Raw genomic sequence first — 18,964 nt, forward strand, 5'->3', positions numbered from 1 at the left:
AGCATTCCATAATCATAGATGGAAATACTTGTTCTGTGTTTCTCCATCTTTCTGACCTGCCTCCTTTTTCTTCCCCTCCAGATGGGCTACACTCCCCTGCATCAGGCGGCTCAGCAGGGTCACACTGACATAGTCACCCTGCTGTTGAAACATGGAGCGCTGCCCAATGAGATTACCACGGTGAGACACTTTTAGGAATACCTCTTTCAGATACAATCTTCCTCGCTACACCCTTCAATCCCACTGTACCTGCACTCTCAGATCTCTGGGCCAAGATAAACAGGTGTCCTATAGATAATGTGAAAACTAAAAGCAAAGGACGCTATGGAGGCAAGCGTCTGACATGTGACATACGTTCTGTAATCTACTTTGACAACATGATTCAAATGGCTTGATAGACTTTAATTTAGTAAAACAATAAGATAACAAGTTACTAGTCAACCGTCATTTTTTAAATCTGACGAGGTCCCAATTCATATGAATACCATGATCACACACATTTTGCTAAATACCCCCTTACAATCAAACCACATCCTACATATGCTTAAAGGAGATAGTCAGCATACTGTTCTGTAATATCATCTTTTGTACTAGAGTGCATCACTTATAGAATGGCCTGAAGGTTTGTAACATGTTTTTTGGTCTAAAATGAAGATGTGTAACCAATCTGGGGTGATTGTAATCCATATGAAATGCTTTGGGAATTGATGTCATGTAATCTGACAGTCTTCTGAGTATCACCGTTGTCTCCTGTTAACATTAATCCCTACAGTATATGCTTATGATGCTGTGTTGTATTTATGCGCTCTATAATGTATAGTGTTGTTTCCCATCTCTCCGTACAGAATGGGACGTCTCCCCTGGGTATCGCTAAGCGGCTGGGCTACATCTCTGTCATCGATGTGCTCAAACTGGTTACCGAGGAGTCTGTCTCCGCGGTGAGCAAAACGTCGTGCACGGTTCACATGGTTACACCAGTACGCAAGGAGTAGCCTTGACACATCGTGACTCAGCTGTTCAATCAACTAGTTGTCTTTTGATCAGGTTCAGTTTGCAAATATAATGCAGCAGTTCCAACTATGTTCCACTCAGTCTAATGCCACCTCCTCCTGCTCCGCACAGATCACCACGGAGAAGCATCGCATGAGTTTCCCTGAGACAGTGGATGAGATTCTGGATGTTTCAGAGGACGAAGGTAGGATTTAAATATCTTATGTTAATCAACTATGATCCCTTATTTTAAACTTTGAAGAAGACTGTATGGGAGTTACACTGGCTTATTAATGGGTTTGTAAATGTTGATCATTTTTAAATGTTTGACTGTTTATAACACCTTTTCCATTTGCTTCGTAGGGGTTGCCCAGCTAACTTTAGGTAGGATTGTGTGTGTATCTCTGGCTTGTCCAGTCCGGTGGTTCGTGAATTTGTGCCTTCATTGCAAATCTCATTTTCTCTGTGTGTCACTAAGTGTCTTTTTAATCAGTTCTTCTGACTCTCAACTCCAGCCCTGTGTTCAGAGATTTATTTCCAAAATGTGTCTGTTTTCTCATCAGCGTGTAGTCACGACATGTTTTCCTTTTACCAGCGTTCAATACACATCTGTTGGCGGACTAATTATTGACTGAACTCCAGTATTTCTGTCTTTAGAAGACAAACAGCTGCCTTCCAATCGAGCCATTTTTAAAATGAGTGCTCCTGCCTTTTACAGCCTAATTGATCAATGAGCTAAATTGCACACACGCTGCGTCCCAGCTGTGACACACACAGTTGGCACTTATTCAATTGCTTTTCTGGTTTTAATCAAATCTTTTTTGCAACTAACATTAAAGCATTTTCACACACTCGTCATTTCTATTCTATTTAGTTCTCGATGTTTAATGGTATTTCTTTTTCTTCTAACATGTTTTGAGTGTACCTGTACAGCTTGTCCTATTCAATGTTTAAATGTCTGTAAACAACTCTGTCTTGTGAAGTGTTTATTGTTGTTATGATCATTATTTCAACACCATTCGTCCTTAATAACTGAGGTATTTTCTCCTACACAGACACAACCATCACCACATGTGATTTCATCTTTAATGGGCATGCTCACAAAAAAACATGCTGTCACCAGGTGGCTTGCAGTGTGCCGTCCATGCAGTGTCCTAAACTGTGTTAATATTCACTGTCTTACCAAACCTATTCTTTCACTCCTTTGGTTTCCATCGGCTCTGGTTGTTGTTGGTTTAATCGGTTGAAATAAAACATCGCTTTGTGGCCATTTTTTTTCTGTGGTATTCATTAAGTGATGGGAAGGATGGTGGTGTAACAATTAACTTTCGCCTATTGGGAATTGAATCGAGTGGCATTATTTTGACCTAAGTGGAGAGGTCAACCACAGTTCAAGATACTGTCACTCTTTAAAAAAAAAAAGTTTCAATTAGAGGAATAAGGTGAATTCCATATAGACAAAAATAATTAGTAGAAGAAATGGAGAGTTGAGATCAGCATCATTTTGCCCTGTGTTCCCGTGGTCTTGTCCTTTTTTCTCTTTAATTATTTATGTGAAACCTTTTCTTTGCCTATTTGTTTCCCTCTTTGCTCCTTTTCCTTTTTTCTTATCTCTTCATTTGGCCCACAGGAGACGAGTTGCTCGGGATGGATGGAGGACGCTATTTGAAGCTTGACGACTTCAAGGACCAGGATGACGACTTCCTCTCCCCGAAGAAAACCTTCAGAGACTTCGAGGGCGGCATGGGAACATCGTAAGTCATTGTGTGCTCATATGTCTGTATAATAAACTGCAGTTGAAAGTTGAAACTGTTTTTTTTTTTTTTTTACATAACAGCTGAAATATAATGGTGTTAAATAGGTCATTTAATGGCTGCCATTTACAGTACATTATCTCTGTCCTAAATCATGAGAAGATTTGCTCTAACCATCTTTTATTGCCAAATAAAAGTCAGCTGTTTCTTGTTTTACGTCCTTCTCATTTCCTCCCCGACAGGCCCTACTCTCCTGGTATTCCCAGAATCCCTTGTGTGTCCCCGGAGACTGTACTGCTGGATCAGGTAGGCTTAGCTTGTGATATTAAGCATTCGTAAGCATTTGCTTCATTTTCCAATTGAAAACAGTTATTCATTTGTGAAAGCCAAAAATAAGTCTTCTTTTGTGGTTCAATTTTCTCTCTCTCTGGTTCTGTTTATGCCTCTTTCCATCCATTATTGTTCCACTTGTCTCTGACTCAGTTGATTGTGCTTCTTTCTCTGCGCTTGCATTTTGACTGATGGTAATTTAATTGCCTCTCAATTTTCCCATGCCTGTCTTTTTCTCCCGCTCTCCGCCCTCAGCACACCCCCATCCCCCTGCCAAAGGAGTACGATGACGACTCTCTCATCCCGAGCAGCCCGGCTACAGAGACTTCAGACAACGTCAGCCCCGTGGCCAGCCCCATTCACACCGGGTCAGATAATACAACGTTTTGCTGCCTGTTAATCCACATTTTTGGAATACTTAAATATGTCATTGATTGATGCTGCTAGTCAGGCTCAGCATAAAGCAGGGGTTTTGTCAGACTCAGTGAGATTACAAGTACTAGGTCTCTTTAACTTGCTTTGATTAGATAATAATTGATAGTTATGCAAAGAAAAAACAGAGGAACATATTCACATTTTTAGCAATAATTCATCATTGCTAAAGTTGTGACATCCAAACATAAATGATGCCGAGACTGAAGCACAGATACTCCGTTCTCCATAATTACAGATTCAGCATTTACACTGTTTATGACACTTGAGGATCATACAACTGTCAGTGTCACACTGTTTACACTTTGATTAGATTGTAAATGCATTCAGAATCAGAAACAGGTTTATTGCCAGGTAGGTTCACACATACGAGGAATTTGACTTGATGTCATGGTGCATACATAAAATATAAAACAAAAAATCTTTAAAGACACCGTAATAAAATATAGTTAAATAGCAATAAAATAAAGCAGTAATTTACATTCAATACATGAAAGTAAGGCATTTTTTAAGAAATGCATAATGTTAAAGCATTATCATGTTAATCTGCCTAGTCATAATTTATGCACGGCACAATGAGTCAGCATTTAAAATGTAGAATATAAAGTGAGGGTATTAGAAAAGATAAACCATGAGAGAAGAGTCACCCTGCCACACACACACACACACACACACACACACACACACACACACACACACACACACACACACACACACACACACGCACACACACACCACACACACACACACACACACACACACACACACACACACACACACACACACACACACACACACACACACACACACCCCTCTGTATGAGGCTGCCTGTCTAATGCAAGATCAAACAGCATGGGGCTCTTTTTTTATGTCTTTGATGTCATTCTTGCTGCACTTCAGGGCCACTCCAGATGGCCGGCCCTCCTCTGCCACATTGAGAACAATGAAAGGAAAGGGCACCTACATACTGAATGAGTGTCTCCTCTATTAATCCCCCTGAAACAGACCAAGACCAGATCAATTCCCAACACTACTGAATGAAGTCTTCTCTCTCATTCAGGGGGAGAATTTCCCTGCGGAGAGCCCAGTATTGATTCTTAAATGTTATATTCCTAACCGACGTTATTGAACTCTAAATGCACCTTAATCACCATTTCATATCATTTGAAGATGATTAAATGATCGTGCAATCCTTTTTTAAATGTAATCATCGTGTCATTGTTTGTCTCTCAGCTTCCTGGTGAGTTTCATGGTGGACGCTCGAGGAGGCTCCATGCGAGGCAGCAGACATCACGGCCTGCGAGTCATCATCCCGCCGCGCACCTGCACCGCGCCGACACGCATCACCTGCCGCCTGGTCAAACCTCTGAAACTGACCACGCCCCCTCCGCTGGTGGAGGGGGAGGGGCTCGCTAGCCGTATCATCTCCTTAGGGCCGTCCAGTATGCAGTTCCTTGGGTGAGTCAACGTTTTTCCAGCTTTATGGCCTCCCAAGAAGCAATTTTATTTTTTCTGGGTCAACCTGTATGTGCGTTTATGTTTAGCATGTGGCATTACCTAAATAGGATATGGATGCTTTTTTTTTTGTGTTCATAATAATATTAAAGAAATGTAATGTATAATATTATATGTTTTCTGTTTAATATTTACTTTACGTTTAGTTTCCTGCAATTTTTATAAAAAATGTTTTATTGTAAGATATGCTGGAAATGCATCCCAAATTCCAAATGAGACTGACACTAGAGGTGACAATAACTTGAACTGGATTTTATTGTAAGATAATGACAAAAATGTGTAATATAAATGACAAGCTTATGGTTAGGATGCCATCTAGTGGACAATCATGGCTCTGTATATCTCAACACAAGGCTGTAAATGATGGTACAATCCATTCAACAGTAACACAATCCAATGTTTCGGTTTGAACTAGATTACAAAAGCTATTTTTTTATAATGATACATGTTATTTATATTGCGCTTTTCCTGGTGATCAGAGCGCTTTTACATCCCTAATGAACAGAAAAAGCCTGAAACCTGATTCAAACCATGATTTTCATTCAGTTTTTGTTTTCTCTCACAGGCCAGTGATAGTAGAAATCCCTCACTTTGCCTCTCTGGGCCGAGGGGACCGGGAGCTCGTGGTCCTCCGCAGCGAAAACGGCTCGGTCTGGAAGGAGCATCGCAATCGCTATGGTGACGAAGTGCTGGAAACTATCCTGAATGGCATGGATGAAGGTCAGTACGATGTAACTAATGACTGTTCCTGAGACCTTGCACGGCGACAGATAAGACAGTCCTAATCTTGATGTATGACCCTGGAGCTGCAGAGCAAAGGCACAGGAAGGAGAGGGGATACTTTTTTATGGGAATATTATCGAAGATCACAGAAGTTCACTTTTTCTCACATGGAAACCTATTATTACACTGACATTAACTCTCCTCTTACCATGGATCCCTCTGTGTCTCTTGTTACTCCTTCCTCTTCCTGTGCGTAGACCTCGAGAATCACGATGAGCTGGACAAGAAGAGAATCCGTCGGATCATCTCCACTGACTTCCCCCTCTACTTCGCCGTGGTCTCCCGCATTCAGCAGGAGAGCGATCTGATTGGTCCAGAGGGCGCTCGGTTGACCAGTAAGCTAGTACCACGAGTCGAGGCCATCTTTCCTGAGACGGCCGTCACCAAGAGAGTGAGACTGGGGCTGCAGGTAAGACGAGGAGATGGAAGGAATGAACAAGAGGAGAGTGGATTGCACATTTAAAAACATGACATTAAAGATCCTGTAGAGCTTTTTTGATTAGCTTAGGTGTTTGTTGCTTCGCTCGCAGAACTGAGACAATCGGCTGCTTTTGATCAATTACAGAGAACAGATGTTAGAAGTACAAAACAGCTGACTCTCAGTCTGTGACTTAATGGTCCGTGCCAACGAGTTTACCTTCAGTCTGTGCTGCGCTGTGGAGAGTTGGCAGGTTCCATATCCTGAAGTTGATGATCTGTCTGTTTGACAAACGACAGGCCTAAATATGTTTGAGCCGTGCTATCCGTCATTGAGACTGAGTGTGTGCTTCAATCTTGCTGTTTGAACAAAGTTCATGAATTATTCCATCAGTTGTTGAGAACATGACAGGCAGCCAATCCATTTTAGACTCTGGCCCTTTTTCAATGTCGAGTAAAGCTGCTTCAGAGCCACTATTTCAAGTATACTACGTCATCGAGTGGTGCCGAAGGACTGTTTAAATGCATGTTAAATGCCCAGCATTCGGCGCCACTCGATGACGTAGTATACTTGAAATAGTGGCTCTGCAGCATGTGTACTCGACATTGAGAAACGGCCCCTGTATTTGTGTATCCAGCGTTGTTTTGATATTTACTACAAATCTTTAGCTGAACCTGATCTGAATCCAACAACTCCAATAAAAGGAAATTATGAAAAATCTAAAGGATGTTGAAATGCCTTAGTAACTGGTCAGCAGTAATGTCAAATATGGATGTTTGTACTAAATGTCTAAAATATTCAAAAACAGTGGTATGGTTATTTACTATTTTAAACATTAACCTCTTCCTCTTAGATTCGTGTTATGTCATAGGTTTGAAGCACCTTTTTTTTATATCTTCGTGACATTAAAAAGTCATGACTACATCAGCAAAAATCAAAGTTTACATGTTGGAAGAAAATCAGGGTAAACCAGAGTTTAACGCTGACAAACTCACTTTACTGACAGTGCTGACAACATTAACAAACGTCCACTCAACATGTTTGATTTCAAACGACGCTAAACTCTGATTGCTGCCTTGAAGTAAGTGGCATCACTTTTTTGTTCCAATAATGCATCGTGTAAAATTAACAAAACTGTTTTAAATTACACTGACATATTAAGGGTCTTTTTAAAGACTATAAAAAGCATAAAGTTGCCTAAACTAGACCTGAGATATATCACATTGTGTCATGTCATACTGCACCATTTCTAAATTAGCATGCGTACAGGGTGTCTGTCTGCAAATGTGTGTTTGACTGTCCACAGACACACACACTTGGTTTAACTCATGCTGACTGACTTTTTGGTTTTTGTGGAGATGATGACGGATTATGGGTTCTCCACATTTTTTATTTGTGGTCACTTCACATTGTTTACATTTCACATTGTCCGTCAGAGCACTGATTCGTCACAGCACTGATGTTATTTCAGGAACCTGCATGAGTCAGAGTCTTTGCTTTGCCTTATGCTGCTCTGTTTATGTTTTTCCTTTTTTATCCAGCCATTCATCACTCCTCAGTTGCCTGATTTAAGTTGTGAGCCACACTGACCGAGCTGATGCACTGATCTGAGCTGGGTCAGGTGTGAAATATGAGTTGGTTGCATGTGTGAGTATGGCTGTGGATTTCATGTATCAGTCAATTGCACATTTTCTTTTTGTATCCTCCCCTTACTTCTATTCCCTGCCTTTGCACACTCCTTTAGAATCACCTACCTGTACTTCCTGCCGTTTTATATTGTGTTTGTGCTTCTCTTCCCCCCAGCCTTCTTGACCTCCATTTCCTTCAAACTACCTTTTTTGTGCATCTTTCTTTTTAACGAGCTTATCCTCCACCACTTACTTCTCAGGCGCAGCCAATCCCTGATGAACTGCTGACTCAGCAGCTTGGCAACCAGGCGACCTTCAGCCCAGTTGTCACCATCGAACCACGGCGACGCAAATTCCACCGTCCAATCGGGTTGCGCATCCCTCTGCCACCATCCTGGCGGGAGAGTCCTCGAGATGCTGGGGAGGGCGACACCACCAGCCTGCGCCTCCTCTGCAGTGTCATCGGTAGGAGCCACATGACCTTCAAACATTATTTTTATTTTGGATTTATTGGATTGGTCTAATGTGCTGCAAAAGGGTGTATTTGTACATGTTTTATTTTTTGCTTTTTACACGGCTTAGTTGAATACTTAATTCTGATTGGTCAATTTGGATATTCAGCAGTCTGCTCTTTTTTGATAACAGACTGTTGCTATGCAGTTCAGCCATTGGTACTAGAATGGACGTTTTTTTCTTAGCAGAAGCAATACAATCATTATTATTCAATAAAATCAGGTTGTAATCAATATTTATGTCGAAATTCAGGTTTTTTGTTTCTAAGTGTAATAGGCGGGTTAACATGTCCTGCTCACCCTGTGGGGAGTAACCGTCTTGCTGTCTTTTGTCCTTACATGAATGACACAATGTAGCTATTATCTCTCAGGTGGCACAGCTCCAGCTCAGTGGGAAGACATCACTGGAACCACGAAGCTAATGTACGCACACAGCTGTGCCAACTTCACCACCAACGTTTCTGCAAGGTGAGCGCCTCAGCGGAACTCAAAACAAACGCATTACCAATCAGCTTTCCCAGCTCCCTTTGCACACTTCTTATTTATCTTCTCCTACCTTATCTAGATTCTGGCTGGCAGACTGTCCGCGCACGGCAGAGGCAGTGACCTTTGCCAATTTGCTGTACCGCGAGTTGATGGCTGTTCCATATATGGCCAAGTTTGTTGTTTTTGCTAAGATGAATGAAGCACGTGAGGGACGCTTGCGTTGTTACTGCATGACAGATGACAAGATGGACAAAACACTGGAGCTGCATGAAAACTTCACCGAAGTGGCCCGCAGTCGAGACATAGAGGTCAGCACAGTGGCAAAGCAAGATGTTGCCAAGGTCACAAAAAGGGAAAAGTGTTGAGGAAAGCAAGGAGGGCTTATTCAAATGTATTGCATTTTCATAACTCTTAACATGGGAAAAATATGTATCGGCCCACTTTTGAGCAATTGACAGTTTCGAAAGAATGATTTCCATAAATAAAGTTGAATTATAGCTACTAAAAAGTCAATAGCATAAGATGATGCAAGAAGCATGCTAAAGAGAAAAGATACAAACACTACTGCTGGCATTGCTTCCAAAAGGTCTCCATCTTTGGAGACATGATCCTGGAATTAGAGAGTGTTCTTCAATGCAGAGGAGTAGGAGTTTGTGTCTTAAGATATTGATCCACACTGGCTGTTTAAAAGAACGATTAGACTCCATTGCTGATATGATTTATCTTGTCTAGGGCTGCAACTACTGATTATGTTCTTTATCGATTGATCCGCCATTCATTATTTCAAGTAGTACATAATCAAAGTCTATGAAATGTCAAAAATTGCCTTCTTGTTCGATCAAATACCCAACAAATATATTATATGACAAAGAAAAGAGGCCTGAATCCAAGAATTCTGCATTTGTTTTACAGTTTCTGCTTGAAAAATGACTGAAAGGATGATTCGATAAATCAAAATAGTATTGCCATTATGTCGACTGATCAACTTAACGGTTCAGCTTTAATCCTGCACCCGTTAACATCTACTAAAAACTTTCCCCAGCTTATGGAGGGCATGCCGCTTCACCTAGAATGTTCCGGAAACCTGGTGCCCATCAGGAAGGCCACGCAGCAGCCTCGCAGCTTCAGCTTCCAGGCCTTCAGAGACAACCGGCTGCCCGTCTCCGTCAAGGTCTGTCTCTATCCGACGAATCACACGCCTGCTTTTCTCTCACTCGCTACGTATTCATACAGTACTGTGGTTTTGTGTGACCAGGGTTTTCAAGAATCCTCTCGGCAGTTAGTCCTCTTGAGCACCCACCCAACCTGTCCATACGGTGGTCTCTGTGTGCTTCTCGCTGTCATTCCTATCAGGCAGTCTCTCACCATTAGTATGTTAAAGTTGAAATAACAGTCTGCGCTTTCTACTCCAAATACAATCAGCTCCACCACATCAAGAAAGTGAAATACACCTGAAAATAGAATAGACGCATAATCATTCTACTTACACATTGAGTCTTATCTCACTATATATTCATACAGTTTGAAAGTATTTCAGTAAAGATTATTTCTATTAACGATTTATAACATATCGATACATTACTTGTCTACCAGTCCATTCTTCTTCGTGTTTGTCAAATCATTCTTCCTCCACAAATGACAAATCAAGCAAATGTGTCACTGGTTTGTGTGGTTCATTATATATTTGAACTGAATATGTAATAATCAGGGTTCTTACGGTCATTAAAAACCTGGAAAAGTCATGGAAATTCAAAATGCAAATTCCAGGCCCTGGAAAAGTTATGGAAAACAATATTTTCCCCAAAGTTTTGGAAATGTAACTAAAGTTGCATCAAATATAATTTATATTTTAGCTAATCGCCGAAATAGTAATACTATAATGATAATACATACTGTATCGTATAGTAATGAAATGTAAAATGGCATTTAACTGACGAGGTATTTTGCCGGTGAGAGATTTTAGTAGCTTTAGCGTGTAGAAGCTAGTAAGCCTACTATTTGATTTGTTTTAGATAGGCACAACATGTTTCATATGCAGACCTTATTTTCCTGTTCCATGTTAAAATAAACCATTTTCAGTGTTACTGCTGAGAAAGAGTAATTTCTTTGGTCATGGAAAATTAGGTAAAGGTCATGGAAAAGTCATTGGTGAACAAGTGTATGAACCCTGAATAATAAACCTTCTCCCTAATGTATAGGTTGCATTACTGTAACATAAGTACATTTTCAGATCATAGTTGTCATTGCTTTGTACCTAATCTGTATTTCAGTGATGTTTTTAAACCCATTCTTACAAATATATCCTAGTATATAATAATTGAGTCAGTCTGCTTTTTCACGTCTCTTCATATCTGTTATCGTATTGATGTAAGTTTGTATTGTGTGGCTTTATTTTATTTTATTATCCATCTATATGTATATCAGTGTTTCTGTGTGTCTGTCAGTTTACCACACTGCTGTTCAGCCTCAGCTAAATGATAAAAACCCTTTCATTATGGTGTAGCCAAGGAACAAACAACTTACCTACCTACTTCCTGTCAGCTCTCTTTGGTAATCGTTTGCATGTCGTGTGACTCCCACTTTCTTTGCCTGCCTTCCTATCTTGCGGCCTTGCCTGTGTCTATGTGTCTGTCTCACTTTCTCTCTTTCTCCCTCTCACGGTCACTCTGTCACTGTCTGGTCTGACAGACGTCCAGGTAAACTGTGCAGGTAAATCTCTCCCTCTCGCCTGCCTGTGGACTGCTTCCATCCCTGTTTCCCCCTGCTTCTCTTCCCATGTTACTGCGCCACATGCTCCAGACATGGCGGACGACTCTAATACCCGTTTTCATCTGTTTTCTATTCCTCCTCCTCATCCTCCTCCTCCTCCTCCTCCTCCTCTTCCTCTCTTGCTCTGTTTCACTCTTCTCTCGTTACCCTTTAATTGCTCCATCTCTTTTTTACTCTACTGTTCACCCTTCTCTCTTCCATTACTCCTCTTGGTATTTTTTCTTCTCCATTCTTCTGTTCTTCTCTCTTCTTCTCTTTTTCTCTGTTAGGTCAGAGATAGTAACAAGGAAGCCAATGGGTTTCTCTCCTTTCTGCGGAAGTGCACCAAGTACGAGGACACACAGCACGTTCTGTGTAACCTAAACATAACCATGCCACCCTGTGTCAAGGTAAGAACTCTTTTATTTCTTCAGTTGACCTAGTTCTCAGTTTATCTCAAAGGTTTAAGACAATACTTTGCTATTGTGCCAGTCTTACCAATTGTGTGTCTGAGGCAGGATTTTGTGAGCCATTATTTGCCATAATGCAACATGATTGGCCAGTTGAAAGTTGGACTATACTGAATATTATACGTAATACTAGTGAATAAATGTGTTTGCACGCACTGCATATCTACAGTACATTTCAACTTTAACATAAGAGTAAAACTCATTTAGATAATTGTTGATTGCTGATCAATTTCAGACATTGTTGAATTGCTTTACCCATGTATCGCCTCCCCTTTAATGTGGCGGTTCCCCTAGATGAAAACAGATGGACAAATTTCGATTGTTAAAAATATACGATAGTTTTAAGGATTATTAATTTGTTGAATTGACTGCTTTTAAGGTCTGGAGTTGCCTGTATTTTTAAGGTTTATTGTATACTTTGCTCTGCATTAAACCCAAAATATTATTAAGACAAGATAGTCCTTTAGAAATGACCAAAAATAAGAGAGGACAAATATTTTATATTTTAATACATGCTCATATTTATGTATCTTTATTGTATCAGCAGTTCCGCCGAATCTAACAGTTGGCAAAACAAGTTTAAGAAGTGATTAATTATTGACGCCTTAGACATTAAATATAATTGAATGTTGTTCTTGGTTTAATTATTAGGTTGTTGGAAGTGAGGAGCGCAGGCGGACCCTGACCCCCCTCGCCCTGAGGGAACGCTACAGCGCGCTGAACGAGCCCGGTGTGGGTGAGTCCTTCACTGCCCGACCTCCAGCCCTCTCCTGATTTACTCACGGTGGAGACGGGCACTGAATGTTGCACCGCCCCTTTTACCCACAACCCCTGTGCTTCCCACTCTGCCCTCATTATTCTCCCCCCTATCTGTCTCTCGCGTGCACGTACAGTATGCCCCAGAGTCCTCTGCAGTGCAGTTAGAGGAAATAATATCAAAATGATGAGCCCGAACACGACCCATAATAGCACCATGACACGTTAGCCTTTCCTTGGAAACGAGTGTCCTGGTAGCAACAGATGAATGACTTATGTGAACAGTTTGCATGGCGCTAGTGTCTCCACTGCGATTTCCAACCGCATGGCAGCAGATACTGTAAGCATTAGCACCTTAGCTTAGCATCGGGAATGGGCAGGACCTCGCAGTGGAGCTAGACAGAGGAGCCCTCATGCTGATTGGCCAGTTGTAAATGAAAGAAAGTCAAGATGGCCGCTCTGGTTGGTTTAAACGTTACTGAAGGCGGAGTTAAGAAGAAAAGGCCTTTTCTGTCTATCACACAGCGCTGCTACATTGCACCTCAGTCCCTCTGTAATGTTTACTGAATGCTACTTTGACTGGTGGGACTAGCACCTGAATGACCCCCCCTTCCCCTCCCAAATTCTAACCTCCCCCTGCCCATATGGTGTTTTAACCCTGAAAATGATTTGGACAAAAAAACAAATGTTGTGGCTATTGCTGATTTCCTTCAACAGAACAATGCTTTTCCCAAGGTAAGTACTGCTGTTGATAGTTTTAATATAAACTTAAGTCATTGAGGACACAGAAGACTTATTCAAAATCCTGTCTGCCATCAATAACACACATTTGGATGGTCCAAAGTTGATATTATCTGACCACTAAACCCCAAATTGTAGTCACTTGAATATCAGCTGGTCTGTCCAAATAATGGAATTAAGACTTCTTATTTATTTATTTTATTTTAGTTCGGGCTATAATCTCCTCAGTTAAGTGTTCACATATTTAACACCGGCACGGCAGCGAGTTTCTAATTGGGATGCTGTTTTTCCCCCTTATTTTTCATTTAAGCCACAGTGAATGCCATGGAGAGGACTGAGCTCAAGATCAACCTCATATCTGAACAGCTGGGTCTGAGCTGGGCAGGTTAGTTCTTTAAATATCAAACAAGCTTTGTATCTCTCTGTCTTTGTAGCTCTCTTTTATTTACCTACCTGTCCTTTTGTCAGAGTTGGCACGTGAGCTTCAGTTTGGTGTGGACGACATTAACAGGATCCGTGTGGAGAATCCTAACTCGCTGCTGGACCAAAGCTCCGCCCTGCTTAACCTGTGGGCCGGCAGGGAAGGCAAAAGAGCCAAGAGTAAGTCCCATACTACTGTTTATCTCTTAGAAATGAGAAATGATCTGTACAAATGAACTGCTGTAAGGCACAGATGTTGATTGCTACTGGTTTGTTATCCCCGTTAGGCGTAAGCTGGTGGGGAGACCATTTGTTTCTGTGTATGGCTATCTGTCAACAGCTAACCTTGCTTATTACTGGACCCATCAGCCTAATAATTGTTGTGCTCATTTATAACTTTACAATCAAGGGCCTCTTTGGGTTGCTGTGATTCACACTTAGGCCTGTCGCGATAATCGATAAATTGACTTATCGTACGATATATACAAATGGACTCGATTACTTTTCTGAGCTCGATAAATTTCCGTTTACATAAGGATGTGAGCAGCATTTTAGCCAGCCACACGCGCTGTGAGGGGCGGGGCTGACACACAGCCAGGTCAGGAGTCAGACACTCCGCGTGCACGTGCAGCGTGTAGCATCCAAATTAATAATATAGCGACAAGCGGGAGACAACGTGTGACTTACTTGAGGGGAATTTAAAGTGAAATGGAATTGGTTACAAAACCTAACTACACATCTCCGGTGTGGCAGTATTCAAGCCGAATGAACGAGACGAACCTACGGACTTGAATGAGCCGGTGTGTCGCATTTGTTTAAAAAAGGTAGCGACAAAAGCAGGCAATACCACAAATCTTAAACTAAAGGTAAAACATAACACCACCCCATTCCGTTTTCCCAGCTGGGAGCAAACACAGCAGCTCGAGATGGAGAGCCCCCACCTTCCCGACAGTATACAATCAAAGATGCATTTGCCCGACAATGCAAACATGTTGGTGTTCCTTGCTCGAAATCTTTGAAATACAGATTTGGATATGGCCTGTTGAGGCATCTGGGTCTTTGTATGGACAGTGGACTGTACAGTACACTTGACTGTTGTTTTAAGGAGGTTTTCTTTGCTTGTGAGACAATGTGTGCTCATATTTATAAATAGATAGATAGAGAGAGCTCTGTTTTCCAGCCTGAGTCGATTTAATTTATTGTTTTGATTTGTGTGATTTAATTTAATTAATTTGTTTTATTTATTATATATAATTTATATTTTGAATATTATTTCACATTTCATTTGCAATGTTGAATGTTCAATAAAAAGTTCTGTTTGAAAGGATGTACTTCAATTATTATTATCTATTATCATTATGTCAGGAATTGGTCTAAAATGGTCTTACAACGGTGCCGACAATATTATCGTCTATCGCTTAATTTCCAGGAAAATGTATCGTCCAACAAAATTAATTATCGTGACAGGCCTATTCACACTTTTTAGAAACCTATTTTAATGCTTGTTTTATTTAGTGAACGTTTACTTTTTTGGCCTTTGTTACGGCTCAAAAACTGCCACCCATAGAGCAGATGTAAGCTGGAGCAGCTAAGGATTCATTCCATATTCTATATGATGTGATCCACTACAGTTAGACATGTTACAAATGAGTAAATCCCCATTCCCTGAGTCTGTGTTTGTCTATTCAATTGTCAGATTGTCTTTTTGATGAAACATAATGCTCTCTAAAATATTTGTTTGACTTCCCTGTCCACGTCCCATACCTCCCTGTTTGTCTCCCTGTCTCTGTTACCTGTCCCCCTCCCCACTCCCTGTGTTTCCCTCTCAGTGGAGAGCCTCTACACGGCTCTGAAGAACATCGATCGTGCCGACATCATGACCTCTCTGGAGGGTCAGCCTCAACAGCTGGTGCCCGGGTCTTTAGAGGTGGGGGCCTGCCGACTCAGCGACCGCGACTCCACCCTGCTGTCCCCCAGCGTCCTCAATGGTGAGACACACAAACACGTCAAACATCACAGAAGACGTGAACTATTTATATCCTTATCAATGAACAGTGAATTAGCCCGCTACATTCAAACAGCAACTTTGAAATCATTTCATCTTTTATTTAGTCTTACCGCCTTGTTACACTAAAGTCAGTCTATCTCCAAGGTTAGATCATTTGACTTTGCCTTATATAGCAAGTTATAACTCCATTTCTATTATGAGACTAGAATACAATTCCCCATTCAGGGTATGTTTGAATAATGCCAAAATGTGATTGTAAATAGGGCTGGACAATTTGAAGAAAAAACAAATTGCCAGACTTTATATTTGAAGTGAATCAATTACAATTGATTACGATTTACGACATTAGGATTTTGATAATTTTTTATAATCATTGAAAAATATATTAAATGATTAATTTAATTATATTTTTTAAGATGATCTGTAGAATGCGATTTTCAGGGCAGTATTCCTCTGCAGCTTTAAATTACTTTTTACAATATATTATTTAACAGTTTAATTGTGCGGCCATAATTGTCATTTATTAAAAGTGTTAATATATGGAATGAATACTCAGTATATTCGTGGTGGGACTGACGTCTGATTGTTCAATGATGTGATCAAAAAAAGGAAAATGTAAACTTAAGACAGACTTTGGATGCAAACTTAATAGGAGGCTAGATTACTTCAATTGCAGAGTGAGCTATTTGATGTACTTGGTAGTTTTTGATCAAAGATGATTTAAAAAATGCTTATTAATTCAAGATGTTTCACTTGAAAAGCTTGTGATTCTACCATTATTTCACAATTATTATTGCCCCTAGAATGTGTTCACTCAAACAAATATTGGTCCCAACAGTTGGTATATTCAGCTCTACTTAAAATCGTAGAAGAAATTCTTAAACAGGAGTTTTGGTACCAGCCGTTTTACTTTGTTTCTGTTGCTCCACAAGAGGTCACGGACAAAAGGCCAACGCGCCATGTGCGCAAGCCCCGAGTTATTAGACCCCCGTTTTTCAGAAGGGGTAAGTTGAAGGGGAGTCGGGCTGCATGGTGGTTTGCTGCTCATGACATGATGATGATGATGATGATGATGATGATGATGATGATGATGATGATGATGATGATGATGATGATGATGATGATTGGTAATGAAGCTGAGATGATGTTTCTGAGGTCTGAGGAGTGGTCTCATTCTCCCACCATGAACCCAGCCTTCTGCAGCATGCACTAACACCGCCTCTGTGCACTCCTCACTGGGCCTCTGCCATTTATTACACCTCATACTGGAGCCCTAAACATGACGTTTTGATTCTTCTTACCTCATATGAGAAACACTCACTTTTGCTATAACTGACAGAATTTTCAAAGTAATAAACAAGTCAACACTTGATTCATTTCTGATTTTCAATTTAGTATGTTTGAGATTGCTTAGATTACGTGTGTGTGCATACATGTGTGTCTGGGATGGTGCACTACTCAAAAGTGGTTCACAGATGATAGTGTGCTCTGGGCCTTCATACTTTGTTTCTCTCTCTTCTTTCTTTCTCTCTTTCTTTCACTGGGAATGAGACAGACATATTTAGTTTGATTGACAGCTGACATTGCAACACAACTGCAATGCTCTGGCCGTCTCAAAGTGTCTCCTTTGCTCAGGACAGTCTCTCTTTCTCTCTCTCTCTCTTTCCGTCCTTCCTTCAGTCTGTCTCTGAACCTGTGACATGTCATATCCGCTGCCCAGCCGCCCTGCTCCTCCTCTTCCTCCCCTCTCCTGCTCTTCTTCCTCACAGCTCTTCCTGTCCGACCTCTGACCTCATATGACCTCATGTTGACCTCTGGGCCTCCTCCTTCTCTTGCCATCTTATTCTCCTGCGCTCCTCCCTCGTTCAGTCGAGTAGGGACCCTCTCCTCCTCCTCCTCTCTCAATCAGCTCTGTGTGTGTACTACAGTTTGTGCATGCCGCATGCTTTGCTGTTACAGTGTGTGTGTGTGTGTGTGTGTGTGCGTTTCAGACCTGGGTTTAGTTAATAATAAAATAACTTTAATTTGTTCCTGCTTGCAAAGATTTGATTTGCATATATGATAATTGTTTTCAAACAGGAAGTCTTTGAATTTCCTTGCAAGACAAAGTGTTCTTAGTGTTATATTTGTTTGTATTTGTAAAAAAGGTCTTAAAATCCAGTTGTACCCAGGTCTCCTTTAGATGGTTTGGTGTGAACAGTGACTGGGACGAGTGAGTTTTCTGAAAACAATGAACTGCTTTTGTGCATGGCATGCTTTCAATGTACAGTCTAAAATGTTTTCTCTGTTCAATGGGTGTATTTCAGTCTTGTTTTTTAATGCTTTATTAACAAACAAATGTGTGTTTTTTTGTAATTCTTAACCTGTAAAATAAATGTTGTTGTGTTTAATGCTACGCTGTAACATGGTCAGCTGCATAGTACATAATGTTCTATGTACAATGTTGCTGTGGCACGATGTCTTTCATCCATGGGCAAAGTGAATCATATTCCTCAGTGTTGGATCCATGGGACTATACTTTTTGTCTCTTATTATAAATATCAGAATTGTTCTTCATCAAAATCAGTCTACATCCCGACATTTAAAGAGACAGTTTACTTTTTTTGTGTGGGTTTTGTATTAGGTACCTTTGCAAAGTCCGTGTTGTACCTACAGTAGCTGGAAGTTTGGTAAGGCAGAGAAAAATACTGGTATGGAAGCTAAGCGATGTTCTGCTTTGCACAGGTCGATGTATTTTAGCCACCAAAAGAAAACAGCCAGACATTTTACCTACAGTACCACATAAATCTCAGCTGTAGACCAGCAGGGAGTCTGGTGCCTTTTAAAGAGAGAAGAATATATCTTTATTTGTCATCATACAAAGTACAACGACATTTCTTTGGAAACTCTCACTGCAGTAAAAAAGCAGTGGTAAAAGCAGAGGTGTAGCGATGACAGTGCAACGAGATCAAATTCCGTGTCATATTTACACTT

General features: G+C 40.8%; 1 protein-coding gene across 9 annotated transcripts in view; it reads left to right on the plus strand.

The window, feature by feature from the left end:
* The window catches only part of ank1b (ankyrin 1, erythrocytic b), a 93,640-nt gene that overhangs the window by 65,091 nt on the left and 9,585 nt on the right, over positions 1 to 18,964 (plus strand). For 3 of the 9 annotated variants that reach the window (XM_034229267.1, XM_034229270.1, XM_034229275.1), the window contains exons 20-39: positions 82 to 180; positions 846 to 938; positions 1,123 to 1,195; positions 1,354 to 1,374; positions 2,621 to 2,744; positions 2,987 to 3,050; positions 3,330 to 3,442; positions 4,740 to 4,964; positions 5,587 to 5,741; positions 6,002 to 6,213; positions 8,111 to 8,315; positions 8,734 to 8,830; positions 8,928 to 9,156; positions 9,891 to 10,019; positions 11,887 to 12,006; positions 12,718 to 12,802; positions 13,874 to 13,948; positions 14,032 to 14,163; positions 15,813 to 15,971; positions 16,924 to 16,995. In XM_034229267.1, coding sequence (XP_034085158.1) covers positions 82 to 180; positions 846 to 938; positions 1,123 to 1,195; positions 1,354 to 1,374; positions 2,621 to 2,744; positions 2,987 to 3,050; positions 3,330 to 3,442; positions 4,740 to 4,964; positions 5,587 to 5,741; positions 6,002 to 6,213; positions 8,111 to 8,315; positions 8,734 to 8,830; positions 8,928 to 9,156; positions 9,891 to 10,019; positions 11,887 to 12,006; positions 12,718 to 12,802; positions 13,874 to 13,948; positions 14,032 to 14,163; positions 15,813 to 15,971; positions 16,924 to 16,995 — 2,482 coding nt within the window. The remainder of the gene's footprint in view (positions 1 to 81; positions 181 to 845; positions 939 to 1,122; positions 1,196 to 1,353; positions 1,375 to 2,620; positions 2,745 to 2,986; positions 3,051 to 3,329; positions 3,443 to 4,739; positions 4,965 to 5,586; positions 5,742 to 6,001; positions 6,214 to 8,110; positions 8,316 to 8,733; positions 8,831 to 8,927; positions 9,157 to 9,890; positions 10,020 to 11,886; positions 12,007 to 12,717; positions 12,803 to 13,873; positions 13,949 to 14,031; positions 14,164 to 15,812; positions 15,972 to 16,923; positions 16,996 to 18,964) is intronic. The other 6 variants (XM_034229272.1, XM_034229276.1, XM_034229268.1 and 3 more) reach the window with 5 other exon arrangements.

The sequence above is a fragment of the Gymnodraco acuticeps genome, unplaced genomic scaffold (assembly GCF_902827175.1).
Source record: "Gymnodraco acuticeps unplaced genomic scaffold, fGymAcu1.1, whole genome shotgun sequence".
Lineage (NCBI taxonomy): Eukaryota > Metazoa > Chordata > Actinopteri > Perciformes > Bathydraconidae > Gymnodraco > Gymnodraco acuticeps.